This window comes from Drosophila albomicans, chromosome 3, assembly GCF_009650485.2.
Source record: "Drosophila albomicans strain 15112-1751.03 chromosome 3, ASM965048v2, whole genome shotgun sequence".
Lineage (NCBI taxonomy): Eukaryota > Metazoa > Arthropoda > Insecta > Diptera > Drosophilidae > Drosophila > Drosophila albomicans.
In genome coordinates, this window is record NC_047629.2 from 2,462,902 (window position 1) to 2,478,462 (window position 15,561).

Genomic DNA, 15,561 nt, shown 5'->3' on the forward strand with positions numbered 1-15,561 from the left:
TGATTATTATGCATGATTTTCAAATAACTTAATTAGTAGGCAATCATCTCTAATATGACTATTTACAATAAAAACTATTTCCAACGACCTATTCATTGAAAGGGATCAACTGAATATGTTCAGATTCATAATTCACTTTTATTCAGTTGCTTAATTTAGTTATTAAGTTCTCATTCAGTTATTCACTTTTGTTCTATAGTTCTTTCATGTTCACATATTCCCCACTTGATTAGTCGCTAGTTGGATCTAATTCATTATCGTTCAGTTCTTTTAATTATTGTTTCATCACGACACTTCATTTTGCGTTTTCAGCTTTTATTACATTACAATGGATTTTCTAAACATGCACTTATATTTGTGCAATATTTTCTTTGAAAACTACATTAAATTAATTAAAGAAGAACGTCAATATACTTTAATCGAAAAGGAACAACGAACGTAATCATAGTCTGAACAAAATAAAACGAGATGGGATCAGTAACAAACGAATCAAAAAAGGTAGTTCAACCATCAAAAATGAATAATCGAACTTATTACATATCTGAAAAACATAATTTGCATAATATCTTTTTAAATCACTTAAAATTTTCAATCACTATTAGGCCTTATACATAACTTCAATGTATTGATTACGGTTAGATTGCATTACTATTATGTTAGAGCTGCAACTCTAAGTGCATTATAATAAGTAGCAATACATTTCAAAGTGAACTGCATTGAGTTTCACTTTTTTACAAACCAGTTTCGTTTCCGACTTTAGTTTTGAAATTATAAGCTCATTCAATGAAAAACAATTGTAAATCTAACTGGTTTATTATCATAAAAAATACTTGATTCCTTAGTTACGTACAAACATATCGTCATATGAAATAGTGGCAAATATTTTATCCAACAACTCAGCTCCTCGTCGTCCATAACTGGAAATTACAGTGGGTTCTACATCGTTCCAAAGCTCAATCCAGTTTTCATTGTACACACGATTGACAGCCTGTGTTAAATCCTCATTCTCTTTATAAAGACCATCTAATTTAAGAGTGAACCTACGAAAATATTTAATTTTTACTCAACTTCAAACTTTAAATTAATTGAAGTAAAGCGTACCGGCCTAAATCCAATTCTGGCACGAGCTCGTAAATCTTTAGATAACGTTTTTCCATTTTATACATTACAATCACTTTTATATTGAGAACTAGTGAGACATTCTGGAACTCAGCATAGCAAGGTCCCGTAGTGTTTGTCTGAACCATTGTAAGCCATCGCAAATCCATTTCATATTGAGATCTATGAATCATTCTAGGTATATTCAACTCTATTTGTATTTTGGACTTTGCGGGGTCCTCTGCAAAGCCACTAACACGAGTTACAGTTGCATTTTCACAGCCACGTACTACTTGATTCGTCAATCTAAATGTTATCCAAGTTCCTCCAACCTTAGGAGAATCCCAAAGTTGCAAATCACTCGGTCGAAAGTCGTTAAATGGTGAAATATTTAATTCGGGTATTCCATTAGGATAGAGCTTTATCAGCTCATTGATGCTTCCTTTAATGCACTCATTATCCCCGAATCTGCACTTTTTTATATTTTCAGCTTGGAAAATAATTAAAAAGAGTTAATTTTTCAGCAAGTCGCGCTGTTAAATGATTTCCTTACTCACGTAGTTGCGCGTTGTTGACAATTCTGAGACACATCACGAATACAACTTACCTATACATACTGTCTTTTTTAAATACTGAGCGAACCTGTTAAAGTCAAACTACAAATGAAATAAGTTCTCATATTCACTTTCTGTTAGCTCAACAACACGACAACACAACTAGTTTTAAAACGACAACAATAAAATGCGCTTAGGATAGTTGATAATAAGAAATGTAGAATCACAATTTCAAGTTTGCGATTAATCTATAGGGAACTTAATTTTGCAGCTAATTTATGAAGAGTGAGTTTCACACTACAATTTATAAACACAGTAATTTACATAAATTGAATGAAAATCGATGGAAAGTAACTAACGTAAAATTTAATGTAAATATTATTTTATTTTGTGATTGCCGGTTTACTATTAACAAAATTATAATGCACATATTAAGTTTTAAGATTTCTCAAGAGAATCTTACTATGAATTTAATAATAAATTAAGTACAAGTTAGACTTGTCGTATATAAGGGAATTACTATATAATGTTCACATTACTTGTAATTCCATTTATGATCAACTACTACTTGGAGTTTGTGTAAAAATTGATGTTGATGTATTATACATCGATAATAGTGTTGAGAAATCAATTGCATGCGAATATCGTTTTAAAGTATTCACATACATGATATAATTTCCAATTACACTAATTCCCGCATTAATTTTGTGATTATGTCATTGCTCCAATTTCCATCTTTAACATCGCAAATGAAATAAATACTTTAGAGTAATTCATTAATTAATTATATTCATGAAATTCTTACCAGACTTTTCAATTTAAATAACACAAAATGACGGATCAAAGAAACATAAAGAATAAATGCATTACCCATTTAATTGCTTAATACAAAATTAAATATTATCATTTTTGATATTCTTGATCATCATTTAAACACATTTACAATTCTGAATACAATTGAAATACATAAATATATGTGATGCTTTGCAGATTTCACCTTTCTTCTGTCATGTCACGCACTGGCAATATAAATGAACTCAAACTGTCTGCTTACAATTTAATTCTTTCGAACAATGCATTGTTATGTGCAACTTTTATGCCTTAACCTGCAATTCACAATCGAAGATGACCGAAACACGATAATAATCATCAACTTATTGATGTTGATATTTTTAACCACACTTTTATGCATTCCTATAAAAATCGAGTAAAAATAAGTCAAGTATGCAGACCACAATTGAATTTATGCAATTGAAAACAAGCTTGTGAATAGTAAGTATAAGATATATTAATAAACTAAACAACTAAGGAATCTTTTGTGTTTAAATGCCATTTTTTTTTTTGCTTTTGCAGATACCCATTTAGTAGTGCATTGCAGGGTATTTCGAATAAAAAAATTGTGCTGCTGCAACGTAAACAAATATCAAAACGTGTCCGGCACAAAGCAGGCCGACAAACGAGCCTCTGGCACTGCCTGAAACTGGCCTGTCAGTCAACGCCTTTGGTGCATACCTAAGCGTTCTCTTTATATCAAGAAATTCTGAGAAACTTTTGCAAAATGTGCGTTGTGCTTTTTTGCATATCAATTGAAGAGCAACAGCTAACAGACAATGAAAGACACACCGAACGGAATAATCCAAAGAAAAAACTGAGCAGCAAAAAAGCAAACGGCAAATTGCTGTCGACTAAAGTCATTTGACAGGGGCTAATAGCTAAGGTCAATAATTAAGCTCTTTCTTCTCTCAGTGGACTAAAATTCTGAAGTACTGCTCTCGCCCTACATTTCTTTCCCCTGCCAGAAAAGACAACTGCATCGACGTCTATTTGCACTCCATTTATTTTAGATTGCCCTGCACTAGGGACGTCTCCCCTCCTACTTCACGACCCTCCTTTTGGCTGTTTCTAGTTCTAGTTTGTGTTACATGACTCGCAGAGGCTGCAAACAAAAATCTTGAGCACACAGGAAAAATCAATCGCCCGCACTGTCAATGTGTGCCCGCAGTTTCCGAAATATTTTCTGTGTTTTTCTTTATTTTATTTTTGTGTACTGAGGGTTGATAAACCACAATTTTACCTAGACACGCGTTCACTATGTAAATATTTTTCACGAGCCTCTAACAACAAGTAAATGCTGCCTCCGAATTTGTTTTCACTCTCACTGATTTTAACAAAACTGTCGTGGATCGATGGAAGTTTTTCTTCATATACCGAGCAACAATACAAATGTATCTTTGTATAAAATAATATGGTAAAATATGAACGGACTTGATTGATCAAAATACTTTAATTAAGGATAACCAAATATGAAATTATATTTATACCCGTTACCCCTAGGATAGAAGGATATTATAACTATTTACCTCCAGGAAATGTATGTAGCAGACAAAAGGAATTTCGACAGTGCTTGTTATGTTTTCACGGATATCAAGTTTGTTTCAAATTTGCGTTACGCCCACTTCAGCCCCACAAATCGGTATAAATCAAATAACAAGCGAAATTTTGGAGCTAGAGTCACGGTGTGATATATTTTGAATGTACATTTTTTTCCGTTAGTGTTTCGTTATTCTTTTGCAGATGTCCACAGCTCTGTTAACGTATTCAAATATGTTTTTTTTAATGTTCATTCAGTTTTTAGTTGAGTATACTAAAATTTGAGCAGCACTTGTTTGTTTTTGCGTTGTCGCTTGTTAAAATATGTGTGTCTCGGGTCTATATGAAGAATGTGTTTGTGCGTCGCGTTGCATTTCCGCTTTGCAGTGTAGCACAACAGTATTTTAAAATTAACAGTAGTAAATCAGACGACGCTCGCAGACGCTGCTGCATGCCCCGTGTCTGATACTGCTCTGATGCAACGACCCCCAAAACAAACAGCGAGAGAGGAAAGCACAGAAAATTGTTGGGTAAACAAATATTGAAATGATGCGTGCCACAGTGACTGCTGCGGGTATTGTGCACTTGGTTGCAACATCAGAGACAGCACAAGGCAGCTGAAGAACGTTGCAGCTCCATGAGAAATATTAAATTTTATTTATCTTCTATACAATAAGCATTCACTCAACAGAGAGCACTGTCATCAAGACACTTTTCAGTCAAAACTCTGACACATGTCATTCTAAAGCGCCGAACTTGAATCATTACTATATCATCAGCAGGTGAATATAAATTTGGTACGGGAAATTGGTAATGAGAAAATTTGATTAACATTATTATTATAATTATTCTTTAAAGCAATTAACAACAACACTTAAACAAATTTGTTGATAATGGAAAAAAAATTATTATATTAATAGGCAAGCTTTTTTTAATTTATTTCAGCTTCTGTCAAATATGGTTAAAATAAAACAATTAAGCAAGCGACAGTCGAGTGTGCTCGACCAGTACCACATTCAAAATATACCTTAGACGGCACAATATACTAGATTGACGGCACAATATACCAGATTGTCAGCCAAAGCACAATCACAATCACAATCAAATTTATTTATTTATCGATGTAGCTTTAAATTTACGCTTGTTATTCGATTTTTTTGATTTGCGGGATTTTCGGCTGACTCAAATTTATAATACCCTTCTCCTTTATGGGTAGCGGTTATAATCAACTCGTAAGAATTAATTTATTTATTCAGAGAGTATTTTATTCCTTGGAATTTTTAAAGTAACAATTAGACAAGCTTTAAATATAAATCGACTAAAATAAAATCACAAATTAATAAAACATTTTAATAATTGTTTTTAAACTTTTATTTTTAGAGTAAAAGAATGGTATAATCTCAAAAAAGATGAGTGCAAAATTTTGATAATACTTGTTAATAACTGCAATACTAATTTATTTTTTGATAACGATCGCGTAAAGTAATTGGATTGAAGAAATATTATAGTAGTTTGTAAGCGAATTGTGATTAATGTTAGACCTATTCAATTGCATTTTAGTATTTGAGTATAATTTTAACTTAATAGCCAACTATTAATAGAAATGATTCGTTTTCGAGCTCTTATAATAGTACATTTAGAGAACTAAATTGAATACTACTAACATTTTCTTGTATTCCAAAAGAATTTAATATTAGTCTTCTCATTAGAATTTGCAGTTGTCATACAATAGGAAATCAAAATTAACTGAGAACAAAATTCGAATAAATTTTCAACTTGAAATGGAAAAGTTTTCAACGGTTTTCATCTTTTCTCCCCCCTACAGTGAAACGGGGGGATGCAACTGTTGGCGTCCAGATAGAAAAGATTGCCTAAGCATGCAGAAGGAAAGTACAGAATATGTGGAGCTAGACCTCGAGGACATTGCGGAAAGTCTAATGCAGGTGATGCGTATCTGTCGACTGCGTCCTTGGGAGGTGAAGCGCACTAAGAATGTGATCAAACGTTCCTTTCGCCACTTCGAGGAGATTCGCTTCCGCATCGATCGAGTGCCAAGGAAACGTTTCAGCAAAGAGAACTTCCTGCATGATTTAGCTGTGGAAGCGGGCATGGGTCGCATGGACAGCCATCTAGCCTACGGCATAGTGAAACGCGCCTTCCAGGCTTACTATCATGGCACAGGCGAGGGAGGCATTCGACTGCAGTCATACGATGGCCAAATGCGACATCGCTCCGAATGTCTTTGGTTGCATGCTGCTAAGCGAACGGCGGAGATTTTTGCGGTCTACGCGGGCTTGATGTACTCGGAGCAAATGAAGTACGAGGAGTGCATCAAGTGTGCTTATCTGATACTGTATAAGGAACTGCAATCGCGGTTCAAATTTGAGAAATCCGAACCAAAGATATGTACGTGTAAGACGGAAAACGCGAGGGTGGACAGCGTGTGGGATGCCTTATCTGGGACGACACTGATGAGCGGCAACACGGCCATCACCACCGAACTGTTCTTCAACAAGCACACTTTCGATGTCAGCAATCCCACCTCGGTGGTGTCCGTTAAGGCCGAATACATGATGGTTTCGCGCACCGATAGAATAATAGGCGCAACCTCGTCTGCACCTGAGGAGAAGATCTCCCATCCCGTTGTTAAAGCAAACTCCAGCCAGAACTCGAAGCAGAGCGGAAAGGCGACTGAAAAGAAAAGCGAGAAGAGCGTAGGCAAGAAGAAGAAACGCAAAAAGAAGAAGAATCGCAGCGAGAAGTGCAAGTGTCCCAATCTGCAGTGCACCGGGAGCCAACGTCCGCCAGTTATCACCGCCGAGTGTAGTCAAGGTCCCTACGTCTGCCGTTGGATTCCCTACGAAGACACCTTCCCAGCCCACTGCGTGCCCTGTCCCCCCATGGAGTCCATTTGTCCCCCCTGCGACCATGACGACCGACCCTGTGACGATGAATGCACCTGCACCTGCAATGTTTGCACTTGTCCGCCTGCCGATGAGTTTGTCGAAGAGGAACATTGCGAAAAGTTGTCTGGTTCTGGCTTGGAGGATCGAGATACAGATTATTGCTGGCTGGCTCCATTCCGTGATGAAAAGGTGATGCGGAGGGAAGTAGAGCAGTCGCTGTTAGACGAAGAATTAGCCGAAGCCGATGACGCAGAGGAAGAGCTCTTCGAGTGTCGATGCACTTGTGAATACAAGCAACGCGCTTTTCCCCATCTGTTCACCTATCTGGCGCCATTCAAGACACCTCCAGTCGAACCCGAGGTGCCACCTGTTGAAATACCCGTCAAGCCAAAGAAACCACCTTGTGGCATCTCTATGGAGACTTATCGTTGCTGGAATGAACCCTCAAGACCATCAGAGGAAGAACCTCTCTGTCCGACTTGTCCTCACATCGCACTGCTAGCACATGCTGAAAAGTCGCTGGATGTGAGAGCTCCAACGGTGAAAGGCATCAGTATGGACGTAACTGTGAAAAGCCAACATTATCCAAGAGAGGAGAGAATCTCCATAAAAACCCAACCTCGAGGCAAGGCTGGAAAAACTGCTCGACCTTCTGATTCCGTTCAGAAATGCGCCAAGGAACTTGAGTCAAATTTAAAAGCAGTGGAACGCAGTAAAGGAAATCAACAGGCCACAAAGATGCAAGATACTAAGCGACAACCTCCTTCAGTCATATCACCACCGGCAAAATCCGTTCCTTTGAAGCCTGTCCCTATCACAGTTCCACCACAATCAAAAGCTAATGCCAATGAACCAGACAATACACAAAGGCAGAGTGATGACAAATTAACCAAAGAGGATATTCTGGAGATGCTGGGCTTGAACAAGTAATTAATAAAATTGTTGCAGTAATAATTAATTTAAATGTATTTGTTAAGCAAATAAATTGGAAAACAGAGCTCATAGCCTGAAAAGTTGTTGGGCCAAATTTTTGAATACCCGCTACTCATAAGATAGAAGCGTGGTATAACTTTTTCCTTACAGGTAATGTATGTAAAAGACAGAAGGAATTTTGAATTATTTTTATGATCAGTGTCAACAGCCAACACGATTAAATATGATACCAAATACATTTTCTCCGGTACATTTCAGTAATTTGTCGGTATTATGATTTAGTTTATTTTGAGGATAATACCGCAATATATTGAATATATTTTTTTTTAAATTTTTCAGTATATCTATAAGATGGCTTCTATTATTTTAATCTGCAAATTTTTAATACATAGTAACAGACAAGTAAATTTTGTTAGTGATGTGATTGAGAATGCAATTGAGAGTGGGATTCGTGAAATCCAAATGGATCGAAAATTAGATTAAATATTTTATTCTTGACATTCGTTATTCTAACTATATCTTTTTTATTAACAAAAGGTTATACCATCGTGCTTAAATATTACAATATGATCGGTGAGTTTGCCTGCTAAAGATGTTGGCATTATTATAAATATTTTGGTTTTTTCGAGGTAAGTTTTAAAGCCAACATTTATTAGTATTTTTGTTCACATTAATCGAACTTGTTTTTAGGTTGCTTGACTTCTTTTTATTATATACTTTTATGGCAAAGCTAGCACTAGTTTTGATGGTTCTATAAGATAAAATCAATATTATTTAAGATGTTTCTTAAATGGTGAACATTATAGTACGAATAAATGAAACAAGCTTTCTTAAAAAGTAAATAAAATAATAATATAATTGGCGAAATGGAATCCCTTTGATTTATAGAAAACTTGCTCAATATGTGTGCAATTTTTTATGTTGAATAGTCTTTGCTTTCAATCAAAAGCATTCAATAAATAGTCTAAATGACGTTACAGTGAAACATTAGACGCCAACGCATGGCAAATGGAAATTTGCTTTCAAATAGTTATTTTTTGCCATGATATTTGATATTTTTGGATTCCTTTATTTTTATGATTGTCAATGGTTTTTCACAAATTTGTGAGTGTGTGTTTATGTTTACCAAACGAACTGTCAATTGATTGTCAAATTAAAAATCAAATGTGAATGGGGCGGGGCTGGGGTAAGTTAAGGACACATGTGACTGTTGCGAGGGTCCTTTTGAAATTGTAAACTGTTTTTGTGGCAACTTTTGATACTGTTGACACGGGCGGGACTTTGGGAGAGTTGTGAACCACTTCAGCTGCACACAAAACTATTTGAAATATTATCCAACACGCACAGCAAAACAGCAACAACAACATTCCACACTAACATATGCGTATCGAGAACAATAAAATGGAACACGACGCATCATTCTGACACACAATATTTTTGGCATTGTGTAGCAACTAACAATATGCGCCCAGCCACGCCCACAGTGGACAACATTTGATCGCCCATTCCCCACAATCGATGTATCGCTGCCAGTTGAGTAAATTGCAAAATATGATATTTGCATTGTCAATAGTTTTTCCTAATGTGGCACAGAAATCTCGTTAGAATCAAATCACGTAGGGGTTTTCCTTCTTTCACTTTTTCGGTTTCCAGAACTTTTCTGGCTTCTAGTCGAGTAATTGCAGACAAATTGTAAATCCACAACAGTGCCAAATATTTTGGGTCGTGGCTTCTTGACAAGGGGCGTTTCAAAGTTTTCTGACAGACGCTTTTAAGCAGAAAATTGTTTGCTCATAACTTTTAACCTGACCTCGGAAAAAATGGGGCCGATGGCCTATGGAAAAATAACAATCTAGACGACATTCTCAACCAACGCAAAATTCAATTTCTGGCTCAATAATTTGTTGTTACCAGCCACACACACGGCTAGACAATTATAGGGATTCTTTGCAGAACAATTTGGAGAGAGCGAGAACCATTGTATTTATATAGAATAAATATTTTTTTAGATTAATTTTTTATATTTATTCAAAACATGTATCCTTTTGGATGTTATAAAGAAAGAAGCCATTCAGCTCATTGCAAAAATAAAAAAATAGCCATATTCAATACAATAGTTATTAGAATATTTTAAATTTTTTATATTTACACTATATATGTATAAAGTAAGAAGCCAGTTTAAAATAAAAATAACAACAACTAGAGTATTTAATATTTAATTTATTTTATTTTGCTACATTTAATTATTATTTAATTTAACAATTAAATTAGGGATTTCAGTGTTTTATTTAAATCGTTTAACATGCATTTCAATATCAGTCGCAGTTTTCTAAGTGGCTACTTTCGCCGGAACACAAACGGATTGTTAGGCTGAATGTTCAAGCTGTCGGTTAAGAGTAAGTGCAACACCCCGCCAGGCAATTACATGCAACACATGAATTAGAGATGTACAGTGAAAATACTCTAAAGCGAACACTCATTGTAGTCCGCTCAAGGGGATGTATGTTTAACAAAAAGTTTTCCCTTAACGGACAACTCTATTAAGTGGAATACTTCTTCTGCTTCTGGGATACCAAGTGGACACCTTTTGTAGCTTACTCGTTTTATTTTCATATGGATAACATATTCCTTTATAAACTTAAAACATACATTTACATGTATTTTGAGATAATGAATTGAAAAACACTAAATAAATAAACATTTTAACATGTAATATTTCCAACTTTAGTCCAATAAAGATTTCGCTGTATGATAATGAAAAGTGTACGCTGCGAAAGTCTTCACTGTATCGTATTTGCTAGCCTCTATGATCAAAACTTTCGCCGTATTGAGTAAAAGTTTCGGGAGCAGCATTGGCAGAGACACGATTTCAAATTAACACGTAAATTGCAGCAACTTAACGCGCGCTCCGCGGCGGAGGAGTTGCAAGTGCTGAAGGTGCTGCACGAAAGTGTTGGCCAATGGGCAAAGACTCTCGTTAAAGGCTGTCTGGCTGCTTGGCCAGTTTGCTGACTGGCTGACTGCCTGGCTGGTTGGTTGGTTGTTGGTTGGTTGGTTGGTTGGATGACCTAGCGGGCCTTGTTACAATTAATTGCATATGCCAGGCCACATTTTTGCATACCGGCAACATGTTGCAGTTAACAATAAATTAGCGTTTAAAATGCAATGGCTTGCATAGGACAAACTGGCACTAGTTGTGAGCTGCGAGCTGTGAGCTGTGAACCTGGCCCTAACTCTGCTATGGTACGCCTTCAGCCCTGCACTTGGTCTCGGCTTGTTAGCTCTAGAAGATCACGCAGCCAGACAGCAGTTGGTGATCAATCAACTGCTTTTAATGGGGGGACCGACCGAAGCACTCGCAACATGATAGTTTACTTGAATTGCGCAATTAATTAGTTTCGTGTTAATGAGCAATGCAATGCGCATCATCATCTATGCCCCGTCCTCATCATCGTCATCATCGTCGTTGCTGCGAACATCAAGACACTTTGGCATTTTGCGATGCTCCAAGCGCAGGCTTGAGCTCGATACTCGGCTTTTACGTCCAGGAATTTTCTTAATAGCCTTCCATGGGCTTCTGGCCAAGCCAACGCTGTAGTTGGTTCTGGCTGCTAGACGTTTTATGACTTTGTTTTATATGTCTTCTAAAGTATGTGCACCCAAGAAAATGCAGCTTCTATATTTGCTTTATATGTGAATTCCTTCATAAGTCAACAACGCTTGCTTATCATATTCTTGCCAAAAGATAATAAAAGTAATGGCAAGCTGCGGCACTATCAAATTTTGCCTTTGATCCTCATTAACTGCATTTTCAACGGTCATTTTACAAAAATATAAAAGTCGAGTTATTGCACGCATTAAACTATTCAAATAATTGAAAATTCTAAATAAGGAATTTAAATATAATAAACCAGTTCACAAATAATACAAATGAATAGCACTAAAAAATTCTGAAGAACTCTTAACAAAGTTCATGAGCACTCGCTTTACTCAAAGTTAAAAACGCTTCTATGTTTCATTTTTTATCAGTTTTCAGCAGTCGGTCTACAAATCTGCTAAATCCACATATCAAAACATTCAACAACTCTCAACTCTCCTCCACTCTCAATCCTCAACGTCCTTCTATCCATTTCCATCAATCAACACTAAAACTAGCTGTGGAAACTATTTGCGAAATCAATAAATACCCATAAACTTGATGTAAGAACTTTTTGACTACATACTATATAACCATGGCCGCAGTTGTATATAGTAGTTGGGTGTATCAAACTATATATAAACTGCATTTATATTTATTTATGCCTTTTTTGAAGCAAATAAATGCTGACAGCTAAATAGTTTCGAATCCAAAAATGTTTGCCATAGTTAGAGGCCAAAATATTTCAAAAACTTTTACGCAAAATCCCGTACACGAAACGCAGCCCAAAACCCAGAACCCAGAACCCAAAACTCGAAGCCCGAAACCGCAGAATGCACATTTGCAGCACTGACTCTGACTCGGATCCGAGCTCTAGGTCTGGCTCTGGGCGGACGGATGCTTTTCCAGCTTCAGAGAGAACTGAAACTCAACAGAGCAACATGCAACATGCAACTTGTTTTGCGGTTTGTTGCCGTCGTCGTATCTGTTGGCTGCAAGATTGTTTTTAGCGTAGTTTGTGATTGCTGCGATTTGGTTATTTTCGGCTGCAAATAGTTGTGAGTAAATGTATTGCGTTGCTAGTTGCATGCAACGGCAACGGCAACAGCAATGCCACTGTGGCCACACACATGACAAATCTCTTGGTGCTTTATGGCAGCCAACATATGTTGCCATTCAAAATATTTAACCACAGCAAAGCTCTGCTCTTCCAGCGATAGAAAGAAGAGAGAGAGAGAGACGGGGGACAGACATTCATCCCAAAAATCAGCAGCAAAGCGGCAGCTTGATTAATGACAGCATTCAATGCAAGTGCATCGAACAATTTTTGGGGCGCTGTTGATGTTGAAGTTGAATGCTGCATGTATCCATCAGATACACAGTTTGTCAACGACGCTTTCAACTGACATAATCATCAATTAATGCGCTATTAATAGAGGCTTTCCCCCCTTATGTGTCCCTTATGTGTCCCGACTCTGTCTGTCTCTGCATCTTTAGGTCCATTTCTCTCTGGTTGCCTCAGTCGCTGCTGTGTCTGCGTTTGTAGGCGCGACAACACTTAGGAGCCAACATATGTTTGTGTCAATTTGATTGAAGAGGCAGCCAGAGAGAAAAGAAAATCTAAAAAGACACCAAGATCATTATCTAGGCATGGACGAAGCTTAGCACACACTGCCATTTCACTTAATCGTAAATTTCAATATGAATAATTGGTTCGACTTAATTAAAATTTAATTGGGAATAAGAGACTAAAATTTATAAATTTCGTTTTCAAATCAATACAAATTTGTATTTATATTTGTTCTATTTTGATGTAAATTATTTATTCTATTTTCTATTTTGATGTTATTTATTTAAATATAAATACCCTTCATTGTATATAGCTGAAACATATATGGCTTCTAAATTGCTGTTAAATTACGAAATGATTATAAATTCAATTCAAAGCCCAATTCGATTTGAATTAATCAATCAAATACCCATACAAAGGCATGTGTATAGATGAATTCTTATCTCAAAGAAACAGAAAAAAGTCTTAAGCACTTGCGTGTGGCTTAAACCTCAAACTGAGTCAGTTGCCAATGAAGGTCACCAGCCAACTTACTAACAATAATTATGGTTGAGCTTGGACTTTGGTTTTACAGTTTTCCATTCTGCTGGGGCATGGCTCATAGATAATTTTCAATAAGAGCAAAGCCATTTGCCATCCATTTAGTGTAGACATACATTCATATATCGCATTTGTATTTCACATGTGTGTGGCGCAGTTACACTTAAGCATTAGCTCTTACTACCAACGTCAATCGACTGGCACGCAATGGCCTTGTCCCTAAATCTATCGACATGCTAGATGCGTGTATTGTGGTCTGAAGTGCATTTTATGCTGGCCTAAGGGCAAAGAATTTTGAATTTTTCTTTTATTTTTGGGTTATTTTGATTTTTATTGCTTAAACCTTTTTCTTTTCTGTTGACTGAACTGCTTGGTTGATGAGATTCCACTCATCAATGGGATTTAATAAAAAACAAAGGTTAATTTTGAAGTTATTTGAGTGTCTAACAAATTGAATTTTTACCATAAATTAAAACGCACTGAAACTATTGCAATTTAAATAAAATTTATAATACATATATCTTACTATTGTATATAACAGAGACTATGCAGTACATAAATAATAGTAACTACAGCATTTACGATTTCTGCAAATTTAGTTTCGAACAGATAAAAATTATACTAATTAATAAAGAAATACTTTTGTATGGCAAAAACGCCTACTGGATTAGGTTAGTTGCTTTGGCTGACAATGTGTTATATTTAGTAAATATAACATATAATATTTTGAATGCAGTACTGTATATTTATAATAAATATAGTATACGGTATATTAAAAAAGAAATATACAGTAATTTGGTATATTTTAAGAATAATAATGTTCTGGTCCTAAGCAAAAGTTTTCTTACTTGTTATATATGGAAATACAGAATGTTTAAACATTTAAGATGAAGGCTAGTTGCTCACATATTGCACATTATATGCGAATACATTTTTATGATAAGAATGAGTTTTCTCAGTTCAGTTCATGTGCAGCCGCAAGTAGACTTTCAGATCTTTTTTTATATATATGTATATGTATTTTTTTTTCTAAGCTTTGCCATATGCTAAACTCGTTCGAAGCCCGTAAAATTCTATGCATGCCATCAGCTAAGTACCTGAAGCACCTCCTAAGCTGCAGAGATGTAAGGCTCGCCGCCCCCTCCAATCGGACCCCTGGCCTGGGAAAATCCTGACCCCCCGCCTAGGCCTTCCAATTCAATGAACTTAGTCAAAACAGCACATACGCATTTTAAAGATGCAAAAACTTTTACATTTAACCGCATTTATGAAGATGCCAGCTGCTTGCCAAACATACCAGAACTTCTCTCAAACACACACACACACATAGATACAGAATGCTGTGTGTGCATAAATCGAAAAGCCCGGCAAATGTTTCGTTTGCGTAAAGAAGGAAAACAAAACCTTTTGAAGCTTTCAAAAGATTTTCACCTTTTATTAGATGCCAAGTTTATTGTTTTGCTCAAGTTCGCGTTGTTGGCAGGTGAATATCAACACCATTCGAAAGGATAAATCCTTGCCAGCACACACTCATACATACATACTCATATATACATATGTTATGTAAAATTGATTTGCCTGCGTTCTCTGGATGCTCCTCCTGTCGGGGGCTTTGCTTTTGTTTTGTTTAGGGATAATCCCATACATTAGACTTTTGTTAGGTACTTGTTTGATTTTTCCTTTTTGCTTGTCTTTTAATTTTTCGTTTTTTTTCTCTTTTCGTGTTTTGTGCGCTTTGCGTTGCTTTGCGCTTTTGAGAAATTCAGATTTTGTGCATTCTGAGAAGAAGAAATTTGTATAACCATAAATGCGCCAGATTTGCGTTTACTCGAGAGGATTATGCGCGCCCAGTGCTCCAAAAGAAAGCAAAGGAAACTTTCTAAATTCACATAAAATTAGCAAATATTACATTTGCGCTTTGGAACAGCTCCCAAAAGGTTGAACATCTCTCAG

The 15,561-nt window shown here is 36.2% G+C and overlaps 2 protein-coding genes across 3 annotated transcripts; one reads left to right on the forward strand and one right to left on the reverse strand.

The window, feature by feature from the left end:
- Positions 1-835: 835 nt before the first annotated feature.
- LOC117569344 (circadian clock-controlled protein daywake-like) lies at positions 836-1,735 on the reverse strand. Of its 2 annotated transcripts, none has more exons than XM_034250475.2 (3): positions 1,656-1,735; positions 1,102-1,588; positions 836-1,040 (listed from the first exon to the last, which is right to left on the reverse strand). In XM_034250475.2, the coding sequence occupies exons 1-3, from the start codon at positions 1,687-1,689 to the stop codon at positions 839-841; spliced, it is 723 nt and encodes a 240-aa protein (XP_034106366.1). In that variant the 5' UTR covers positions 1,690-1,735; the 3' UTR covers positions 836-838. The 2 variants fall into 2 exon arrangements, with proteins under 2 accessions (XP_034106366.1, XP_034106367.1); XM_034250476.2 differs by having other exon boundaries at positions 1,652-1,695.
- A 3,999-nt stretch (positions 1,736-5,734) lies between these two features.
- LOC117570876 (uncharacterized) lies at positions 5,735-7,936 on the forward strand. Its single transcript, XM_034252769.2, has one exon. It carries the CDS (start codon positions 5,804-5,806, stop codon positions 7,856-7,858), a length of 2,055 nt encoding a protein of 684 aa, XP_034108660.1. The 5' UTR covers positions 5,735-5,803; the 3' UTR covers positions 7,859-7,936.
- The last annotated feature ends 7,625 nt before the right edge of the window (positions 7,937-15,561 follow it).